Here is a 12,296-nt window from a genome sequence, read left to right on the forward strand (position 1 = left end):
ACTCAAATGATTACGTGGGCTGGGAAAACTCCTATAACAGCTCGTGTTCTACACAGTAACATACGCAATGTTTGCATCAGCTTTTCTTCACACCAGGTTTTATAGTGGAAACATGATTAGTTTTACATCTCTCTGAAACTCAAATGATTACGTGGGCTGGGAAAACTCCTATAACAGCTCGTGTTCTACACAGTAACATACGCAATGTTTGCATCAGCTTTTCTTCACACCAGGTTGTATAGTGGAAACATGATTAGTTTTACATCTCTCTGAAACTCAAATGATTACGTGGGCTGGGAAAACTCCTATAACAGCTCGTGTTCTACACAGTAACATACGCAATGTTTGCATCAGCTTTTCTTCACACCAGGTTGTATAGTGAAAACAGATTTATAAAAATTATTTATTATTTATAAAACAACAAAGTTTACTTTGAAAATTTGACTTAAATTCAGACTTTTTATTCTCTGATGCATTTTTAAAGATATTTATTCAACTTTAGAGGCCAGTGGGGTAGGGCCCGGGCAATGTTCTCTATTCAGTTTTTTTAATACCGTGTCACGGGATTTGAGTTCATGTGCAAACATTTCAGCTTGATTAAGTAATGCAAATTTATTGGATAACATATATTTTTGCTTTGTGATGATACTGATATATTGTGAGATATTGATAGAGCTTGAAAGCTAATAGTAGAATTTATGTAAGGTTTAAAATACCTGAAAGAGGACTGAAATAGGGTAATAAAACGACACAATTCATGTTCACTTATATTAAATAATGATGCTGAGGTACAAACCATGTACAGTACATACACTCCGTGTTCACGCATCGAGAGAAAATATCAATCTTAAAAATATTTCAACAGTAATATATGTGTACAGAGCTGACCCACAAACGTGCAGGGCTCAGTTACAGCCTACGAGGGTGGTGGTGTTCTGGGTTCTGAGTTAGCCGGCCAACCAATGTGATTTCTAAATTATATTTAGGAATAAACAATAATATTGACCCTGAGTAAGTTATTTTTGATTTACTATTGCAATTGTACCTAGTTTGTCACAAAAATTGAAATAATAAAAGTTATTACTCGTACAACTATAAACCCACGATTAGTTCATAAATAATGAAACTATGAGGAATTTCTGCAATTTATATAAAAAAAAACAAAAAAAAAACAGGAAATTTGCCTAAATTCACAGTAATTGCCATATTATACAAGTTAAAATGCAATAAAAAGTTTTTCTAATTTGTTAACATAAAATATAAACTAATTTGCAAAATTCATGTTTTAGTGTTTTACGTGGTGAGACAATGAAATACACAATATTAATTATGGCGATTTAAATAGAGAGAGTTTTCTACTATAAATATGGCCAACGTATCAATTTATACGTGGCTTCTAACACCTATATAAATTTTAAACTCTATCTAACAATCTAAAGTCGGTAGGTAACTCTAAGAAATTGGCCTACTAATATTGTATTCGTCATCACTATTTAGTGTAACTTCGTTTACTTTTGTTGTTTTTACTAAAAATATCGTTAATAAATCTAAATTTCATAGCTTCGAACAAATATAAGTAATGATGGTCATTTTCAAGGTTTCAAAATGGAATTAATTTCCCTTGGAGTAATTTTTTATAAAGTGAAAACACAGCAGTGACATTTAAATAAATTGGGAAAGTAAGGCTTTGCTTACTTGGGTACTGATGTACTGATATTCAAATTGTAGTAAAAAATTGTAGTAATGTTGTTACTAAACATTGTAATAAACTAAAGAAGAGAGTAAACGAAGTTAGATACAATATATGGCACGAAAATTTCGCTTTCCATATTGCATTAGTTTACTGAACATTCAGATTTTCTTTCTTTAGTGAATTTTAATAGCATAATTATTGTTATCTATTTGGATATAAATGAGTTATAATTATTGTTATCTAGCTTACGTATTCACTTTCGTGCACTGCAATTTAACTAAATAGCGTTATAAAACTCTTTACAACCCATATACTGTATTTATCTAGTTAAAATAAAGTAAATGTATAACTCTGGTCGCGTGAACCCGTGGTTTGCGTTGTATGAGTGCCTGTCTACCACCACCCCTTACATCGAACAACAATACATATCCAACTGCAGCTAAGTACCTATAACCCACACTACGTACATACAGCTCGTCTATATACATGCGACACACTCATGTAACAGGCCTAAACTAACGGTAATCTACAGTATGATCTAATATAGACGATAAGCTTATGCCACTCTTCAGGACCTTCGCGGCTCGTGGCACTGTAGTCCATCGTACTCGTATTAACGGTAACGGTACTAACAATAGTTGCTTTATTTTAGTTGCTATGTTAGTTTTAAAACACGAGCTGATGTACGTAACGTCGTATTCAAAAATAACTTGTCATGGTTAACGTCAGCGAACTCAATTGTTAACAGTATATTTGCTTTTCTATGTAGAAAACTAGACCATTTCCATAAATAATAACATGGATATATGTTAAACTTTATGTCCATAGTTACATATTTTGAATTCGATAATTGTTATTATTTTAAATTTAAATTTAAAACGTGCTATGTGCTCGTTTTCAATTAGCAGTTTTATAGATTGTATTATCCATTTCACACAGCGTATTTAATTTATACATACTTCTATCACCCTATTTTGTGTTTTATACAAGATTTATTTCGTATTTATACTGTTAACATAAAGTTGCAACAGGTCTTATTCAAAATATAGTTTAAGAAAAAACGCAGCTGAAATACAAAAACACATTTAAAGTGAATGTGCTTGCTTTTTATTACTTAAAAGCAACAACCATAGTGTCATTATAATAATTATACGAGATTAACTTAATGTATATTATATATTTATAATTTCTATAGCAAAAATAAACATTAAAAAAATGCACAAATCCAAGTATAAACCAAGGGAAGACAAGTTCTAAAACAACTTTATTGAATAGGGACCTATAAAGTACCTATATCCTCTGCAGTCAAATACATGGAAGGTGAGATATTTTATTAAACAAGAAACAGTGGAGAGTATTTTTTATAGAAGTATTATTATCAAAGTATCTCCCGATGCAACCAACTAGTTGTTTACGTTGATTAGTGCTTTCAGCTGCCATTTAAATTAAAACAACTTAAATGAAAGATGAAATGATGCTTTGAAATTATTAGCCGAATAAATAAAATGTTTAATTGTAAACGGGATATCATGCTAGACATTAATTTAAGAATATCTTGGTAATTATTGCAGACAAATAGATTATTTTTATGCTGCTGATAAATTTAATAATAATTAATAATAAATATGTTTTTATTTCCATTCATATTGGAAACTAAAAACAATTACATATAATTTATATGATTTTAAACATACATAACACATTTTATCCGTACAATCGAACATACTATGATATCATACCTCTACATCAAATATGCTATGCATCTTATATAAATACGTCCAGGAAAGTACCGTGAAATCAAATGTAAGTTTTTGAAAATCAAACGAAAAAAGCAGCTGTAGAGTAAATTTCATAATATATTAATCTTTGTAATGAAATTTGTATATTTTGTCAAATAAATTGATCAACTAGACAATTTTTGCCATAATAAATATTTAATAGATCAAACTTTAATTGCACCAACATACAATAGACTCTTTATACCTTTTATCTGTTTGTGTGAGTATTAATATACAGCACAACATTTTATACACTAAACATAATGTTTAATTGAATTAACGTTTGGAAGCATAAGGAACGCTAAACAGAAACATAATGAGTCTTATATTTTTTTTGCTTACGATATCTAAAAATACGAACCTTACCAAATATTATTGCAAAGAGATCATGATGTAAGAGCCTTTTATTAAACAAAATTGTCGTCTACTTTTAAAGCTTGCTGGTAGTAAACAAAGTTGACTTAAAAGTACAATTAAAGTAACAAATATTCAAAGCCCTCAACATATTTTATATTAATACAACAATGTTTGGTGCTTATTAAAAAAAATTCAAACAGATAAATATAGGTTTGTTTAAAATTTACAAACGATTTCGTTGATGTCTATAAATATTTAAAACAAAACGCTGTATAAAAAAGAGCTATAAGTTCCAACACACAACAATCGTAATGTTTTACTACAATTCAACACATATTGCACAACACACGGTGCCAACATTACACAAAAAATATTATACGTACCAGTAATAACATTGATAGGTCAGTAGTAAAATATATTTCCGTAGTCTGCATTTAACCAAGAGTAAATTAAAAGCACAGTTTTTGTAAAATCTCAAATGAGCTATGCGTCGGCTCGTTGTCTCATGGCAGCACGTTTATTTAGCTGCCTCATTTTACTAAGAGTTTTGTTCGTTAAACAGGCAAAACGGAAAGGTGATTTTTATGACTAAGGCTACTAATTCAAGCAGAGCAAATTAAAAATTGTATCTCTCACTGCAATAAATTCACGATATATTTAAGAAGACGAAAATGTTCTTATAATATAAAATACGTGGTGTGTGTAATTTTTGGAAAAAGATTACATTTGATTTTATACTCGTTTAATACTAACCAAACAAACTAATTATATCAGAGTTAAAGTGAAACACGTGTGCATACAATTGTCTGTCACAAAGCGTAACGTATTACTATTATCAAAATTCATTCTATTCAAAAGTAATCTTTAAACTTTTGAAAAAAAAAGCTTGAAAGGATTTTAATCATCCACCATAACAATTTCCCTATTATATCCAACCCATGCCACCGTATGGTTATATCATTTACATTTATGTAAGTATTCAAATAAATCCAATTTTGCATCCATACCGTATCCCACCAACATCTCATTACGTATACGAGTCATCCTTCAGATGCACAGATTTGATTCATCTTTGAAAACTTCACATATTACATGACGTCTGTGACAAAAATGTTTCCCCCATTAAAGATTAATTTTCACTAATTGATTCCAGTATGTTCTCACCATCTTTCCATACATATTACCGTCATACATTCTATTATACATAGAAATTATACATAGTACTCCATCCGATCCATAGAATCCCCAATCCTCCACTCGTATCCACAGTCTGTGTTTCCTCAAGATGTACAACCCGTATCTCCTCATCATCATGATTCCGGTCACACACCATTCCATATCCATGCATTGTATTTCATATCCATAGTATAAAATGTACATCCATACAGTATTACTGTTCCAATTCAATGCTCCGAAATATCTCCCTTTTCACCTTTGCTGTGCAGGTAAGAATTTACAAAATTTATTTTTTGCCCAAATGGCTCATAGATTTTTATTTGCCTACTTGTAGCCAGCAGTTATATAGCACAATGCCCGACAACTCAATAATCTCAATAAAGAATAGTGAAAGCATAAATCAGTGTATTCACTATGACACTACAAAAACTGTGCTTAATTATGAGTTTAATCTGCTTTATAACTAACATCTTTTTGATGGTTATCATCTAATGAATGATTGTTATAATGCATCATTTACTGTCACATTTTAATGCCAGTCATGTGGTTTTAAAAATGTTATAAACGGTTAGGTTCGTCTCATATTACCAAAAATGCATTTATAGTTTTTATTGTTTTATTTTCTTGTTCGACATATAACAACAATTTCTATAACGGATAGTCACGACATATGTATATTATTGCACGATACACTAGTCTATACGTATATTATATATACAAGCAAGTAGTGACCTGTGTCACGAGGGTTGTGTAGACAGTGTGACTTCTGTAAACGAGATAGTGTACACATACACATAACAATGTTCACACATATAAATAACATAAATGCAGCGCTATGTAAGCAGGTGTCACTTTCACTGTTAGTGATAAATATTTTAATTTCACATTTTCCTCATTTCAGAATGTCACTCTCAAAATGATGGCGTTACTATTGTATATATGTTTTAAACCACAGCTGGGTGTTTTGTACTTGAAAGTTATTGCCAGAAGAAATGCATCAAACTTACCTTGAACGTTATTTACTGAACACACCTCATCGAAAATTTACCTACAACATGTGATTCAAATTAATGCGATTAAATAATTTTGTTTAAAGACAAGAGTCACTTAATAAAAAATGGCGCTTCATTGACTAACATCGACGTATCGGAAATCGCTGTATAACTTTCATATCTTTATACGTTCATTATTTTATTTATTAGAAAGCGAAACATACGTATGATGAAAAATTCCAAATACATATCTGTGCATATACAACGTTAATATTAATGGCCTAAAATGAAAGTACTCCTGTCAATATTTCTTTTTTTATCGTACAAGCAGTTTAGGAAGACAGTGGTTGAGGTGCCGCTGGGAAAGTCAGTGTCGCAGCTTTATACAATTACACTATTATTCTGTACTGATATTGATTGAATTAAATTAAAATTTTATTAAATATCAGAATATTGATTGATATTCTTAATATTTGTGATGAATCTTCCCAAAATATCCATTCAGTGATGTAAATAGTTTAGTTTATTTCCATCCTCCTAAAATTACTCACACGATTTTTCAAGTAACTATGTAAAAATCTGTATTTATTTGCTTTAATAAATATCTAAAATGATAAAAATTGTGATTAAAGCCCAATATTGTAATTTTTAAGTAATATACGTGTAAGTAGTGAATATATTAAATTTACAGGCATTCTTCTTCCAAAATATTAAACTATAATATTAATTATAATATATAATCTCTTATGTAACAGTAGGGAATACCCTACCACAAAGTCAGATAATGCTTTATGAAAAACAGTTATTTTATTTATTTGAATATTGCTTTATATTTACCACAACGACATAAACGTCCATAAATTACCATGGACCGAAATGATCAATTTTCATTTGATATAAAAGCTACAAACATATAAATGTTGCGTATTTGTATATTAAGTCCACAATGTTTAAAGTAGTCACAGTTTGTATTAGATAAAAGATAAACTTTGTATGAAACGGTGGAAACTTGATCTCGCGCAGTCCTCGAATAATGGATTTCAGTCTGACCTCGGTCTCGAAGTGGATACCTGCTTACATACCTTACAATACACATGAAATATCAACATACTTCACATCGACTTAATAAATACACAACCCAAATCACAACTAATGTCCAGGACTAAACAATTACAAAACACAACCACCGCCTGGTTTACTCTGGGATATTAGTTATTTACAGTGTTGATTTCATTAACAAATCTTATCACATGAGGGTTTATTCACTATGCGTGCTGAAACAAAATACGCAGTACACTGCTGTTGTGTTGACTTCTGAATTATCGCTAGGCCTCGAGTTGTAAGGCAGGTTCTCTCCAGTGGAATACAATACTTTGCGGAAACATGTAAATCAGATGTCCACTAAAGAATGACATAAAACTCGACACGGTTCCCAGACCTTGTCAGTACAGCTAGCTAGAAACCTTTTAGAGAGAAGGTACGTTGTATTGAGATCGATCAGTGGTTACAACCTTCATAGTAATACAAGATAACAAGTAAATACTCTCGTGACATTCTCCACTGTAATCGTATGAAACTACGTCTCTGTAACGATACGTAAAGTGTTTAACATTTCATAAAGTAGTGAAGTTTAACCGATCTGCAGTCACGGAACCACCTCAATTATTTTATTAACAATTTTAGAGATTTTTGCAAAGGAGGATATAATAACTGTAAAATTTCTTTAATGATGACTTGTTATTACTGGAAATATCAACAAAGTAGGCTTCAAAAAGGTCTCTCAACATATGTTGTTCTATGTGACCTTTTTTAATGTAATTTACTATTGAAAATTTTCAGAGGTGCGTTTTTTATACGTACAGCATTGATTTAAATACTTTGATATAACATATAAAATCTCAAATTTTATTAATTTGACTGTATAGCTTTGTTTCCAAATACAGGGATATATAAAGGTACAATACCCGTGTATTTATTCATTGGAAATAAGTTATAAGCTAATAATTCAAATATATTATGTTATGTTTAATTTATTAAATACGGCTAAATATAGTAACATCAGATATTGACAACCAGCCTTATTTCACTTAATAGTCATTAATTTAATTTTAACTAAATAGACAGAATAGAGGTTATTAAATTGTAATAAATTATTAATGCTTAAATTTAAATTAAATCAAAGCATTGCAACTTATATATTAATTATCAATATATATGTGCAGGTTTGACTTATTCTGTTTACAGCTAATTAATGGTTAATTAATTAAAATAGGAAAACGAGTAATTGTAATGCGAATTTAAGTTCCAACGAGGATCCACGATGCCGATTCTAGAATGTCTTACAGACATCATGAGAGATACTAATGAATTAATTACTAACTGTACGGCTCACAGTTTCGTCGGTTTCTTAAACTTTAACACAATTAATTGATCTAAAATATTTTGAATTTGTTTGTTAATCGATTAATGCAACGAAAAAGGAATGTGAGAGGATGTTTTAGGCAGAAATTGCACTTTTTTAGTCTGAACAAATGCAAAGAAATGTTCTTCAGCGTATAGAAATATTGTAAACTTTGAAGCACAATTAACTTACTTAGTTTAAAAGCAATTAGCTGAATTTATCGTTATACTATTAAGTTTCACAATTAAAAATTATTACTGATACTAAATGATTATTAAATTGATACTATTTTATATTTGAACACGTAACGTTATAGCAAGTTTGTAATTTCAATTTGAACATGGCAACGATTTCAAGATAGAAGATCTATTGTAACTTTCGTTTAATTATATGAAATATTACAATTAACAGAAAAAATACAACATTATTATTATAATTAATAAAATGTACTATAAAATGATAATTTATTTAAGTGAATGTGTGTACTGCTTCTAAAGTATAAGCTTGTAAGAAATATAGTTATGTTTATACTTTAATTGAACGGTTTTAGCCAATATTTTATACCATTCTCGGTGTTTCTTTACGAACTTGAAAAGCAGAGTTTTATTTAACATCTTAGTAAATTAAGTCTAAGATGATATTTTGGACTATATTATTTACGTGAATGGTTAATTTCTTGGTTACAGTTATTTCGTTCACGTTTTACGTCCAATGAAAAATAAACAGTTTAATATAAATAAAATAGTTGGTGGTTATAAACAAAAAACAATACATTTACACTATTCGCTGACACCACATCTATTATAATGTGTTAAATAATCTGTTCCAATGTTTAAAATCCATAAAGCATATAAAAAATAAGAATAATTTCTTTAAAGTCGTTGGCTCACTATGATACTGTTTGTAGTACACCTAATCCTACACTTGTTATTCATATTTTTAAATTACTGTAGGAGTAATTTTACATGAAATTCTGTTATAGTTGCTATGAACCGAGGAGGAATACCAGTCAGTCTTTGAGAATGACTTAGAGTTTGTTCACATGTAAACAGTGTCAAGTACTCGTCCGGGAAGATCTGTTGTCTTGAAGACTCTTCAAGATAGACGACAAATAGTATAGTAATGTGATTACAACGTAGGAAATGATTTGTCACTTAAAAGCTAAAGACGGATGGGGTAGGGGGGGGTGATTGTAACCTGCCACAAGCTCTGTGTGACCTTCGCAAGGGCCGAAGGGAAATAAATGATTGTTTTCACTAAATCATGTCAAAGGGTTTAATATAATTGAGATATATTGTATACGCCCACTGCGCAACTAGATTCCCTCAATATCAAGACATCCACTACTGGTTCTTTAAAGTTATATATCCACTAACATGTATCGAGTTTTCCTCATTAACTGTGTTTATATCCAATAAAACTAATCTATTACACTGGCATTTCATTGGTTATGAAATTTGAGAGCCATTCATCGAATCTAGTTACGCAGTATCTTCACTAAAATACTCCTAAAAAAGCTAAATGAGTCCGTTTAAACGTTGTTCAATATAAAAATATCTTGTTCATTTCCATATTGACAATTTACACAATACAAAATACCGTAACGAAGTATAACTCTATAAATCAGCGCTAATTATGAAAGTGATTGTACAAAAACCAATCGTACACAAGTTGATGAATGATGCCCCTAAAACTAAGGGAGTACAAAACAATACATCGTGATAAACTATAATATTGATAATTGAAAGCTGGAGTTGCGCGCGCACCCCCATTGACCTGGACGTAGTTGTGGACTTGTCCGCTTGGCAGCGCTGGATGCCGCCTTCAGTCTGTTTCGTGGTGTTTATTTTTTTGATGTTAGGATCGTGACGAACTCTGGGAAAAAACAGCTTCTTAGTACATTTATTATAAACACAAGAAGATGAATTAATTAATGTTATACTATAGTATACAGTAATATACAGCTCTTTTAAATGATTTTTAAAACTTTGGCATGTCAGATGTTTAAAGCATAGGATGTTTACGATTCAAAGAGCTGGAACCTTAATTAGCCAGGAGTATCCGTATCATGAGATGTAAACGTAAAATACCCCAATATTGAATGTCCTGTATACGTTCTCCATAGAAAGTACAAATGTACTTCTGAGGAACAGGACTGAAAGGACTCTCTTACTCGTAAGGTTTGAATTATACTAATACTACTACTAATACTAATACAGCAATTCTACCACTTTAGGTGTTGATGCTCTAACAGACCCTCTACACGCATGTCCTCCGCATTTATACTTTGAATACGTAGTTTGAATATTGACTAAATCGTCGAGGTGTATTCTTGATACGGCGGTCTATGTACTTTAAAATTTGGAAGTACCTCCAGTACATGATATAGTCAAGTGGAAGAAATTAAAATTTGTAATAACAGCCTAAATGAGGTTAAACTCTATTTGCAGTGTAATAAGATCGTTTACATGACATTACAAACGTAATGCGTACCATTTAAAATTAACTAGCTATGTCATGGCTACAAGAAATAATTTGCAACCATCCATTACTTCCTAATTTAAATAAAAAAAAACAACTTAAAACTTATTTATATGTGTTTTCTATAATTTATATTTTAAATTTACATAAGTATTAAAACAAAGGTAACAATTCATTAACTTTAACATATTTTAAATAATAGTGAGATACTACATGAATAAAAAGGTAAACAATTGTTAAAATATTAAAAGTCAGAAAAATTCGGTTTTTCCTTCAACTTAATAACATACAAATCCTATTGCCCAGAGGTGAAATATAATTAATGTTTAAAACAAGATGAAATTCCGTGTTGCACTGTAAAAAGTTTTTATTACAAAGGAAATATTATTATAATATTTAAAATAATAATAAGGTTCTATATGAATAAAAAAGTAAAACAAATGTTTAATATTACGAAAAACTCCGGTTTTTTTCTTCAGCTTAAAAAGGTACTAATCCTGTTGCCAGAGGGGAAATATAATTAATGTTTAAAACAAGATGAAATTCCGTGTTGCACTGTAAAAAGTTTTTATTACAAAGGAAATATTATTATAATATTTAAAATAATAATAAGGTTCTATATGAATAAAAAAGTAAAACAAATGTTTAATATTACGAAAAACTCCGGTTTTTTTCTTCAGCTTAAAAAGGTACTAATCCTGTTGCCAGAGGGGAAATATAATTAATGTTTAAAACAAGATGAAATTCCGTGTTGCACTGTAAAAAGTTTTTATTACAAAGAAAATATTATTATAATATTTAAAATAATAATAAGGTTCTATATGAATAAAAAAGTAAAACAAATGTTTAATATTACGAAAAACTCCGGTTTTTTTCTTCAGCTTAAAAAGGTACTAATCCTGTTGCCAGAGGGGAAATATAATTAATGTTTAAAACAAGATGAAATTCCGTGTTGCACTGTAAAAAGTTTTTATTACAAAGAAAATATTATTAAAATATTAAAAATAATAATAAGGTTCTATATGAATAAAAAAGTAAAACAAATGTTTACAATGTTAAAATTACGAAAAACTCCGGTTTTTTTCTTCAGCTTAAAAAGGTACTAATCCTGTTGCCAGAGGGGAAATATAATTAATGTTTAAAACAAGATGAAATTCCGTTTTGCGCTGTAAACAGTTTTTATTACAAAGGAAATGTTATTAAAATATCTCAGCTCATTAAAACCGAACGAGAGATGAAGCTTCAAAAAACGAATTCATTAAATGTCCAATACACTTTTATTGCACACATGTACGAGTATTGCTTTACATTTACAGCACGTGCGTCAGATACAAATTCATACAAAGGTGGTTTATTTGTGTGGGAGGCTATTTATATGAAAGTAAATGTAAAAACTTCCAGAACCTCCAGAAGTCTGG

The 12,296-nt window shown here is 30.0% G+C and overlaps 1 protein-coding gene across 5 annotated transcripts in view; it reads right to left on the reverse strand.

Moving 5' to 3' along the window:
- Window positions 1-754: 754 nt before the first annotated feature.
- LOC124366479 (neo-calmodulin-like) overlaps window positions 755-12,296 on the reverse strand; it is a 479,044-nt gene continuing 467,502 nt past the window's right edge. For all 5 annotated transcript variants that reach the window (XM_046823064.1, XM_046823062.1, XM_046823063.1 and 2 more), the window contains one exon: window positions 755-10,272. In XM_046823064.1, the coding sequence (XP_046679020.1) occupies window positions 10,241-10,272 (32 nt within the window). In that variant the 3' untranslated portion in view covers window positions 755-10,240. The remainder of the gene's footprint in view (window positions 10,273-12,296) is intronic.

The sequence above is a fragment of the Homalodisca vitripennis genome, chromosome 7 (assembly GCF_021130785.1).
Source record: "Homalodisca vitripennis isolate AUS2020 chromosome 7, UT_GWSS_2.1, whole genome shotgun sequence".
Taxonomy (NCBI): Eukaryota; Metazoa; Arthropoda; class Insecta; order Hemiptera; family Cicadellidae; genus Homalodisca; species Homalodisca vitripennis.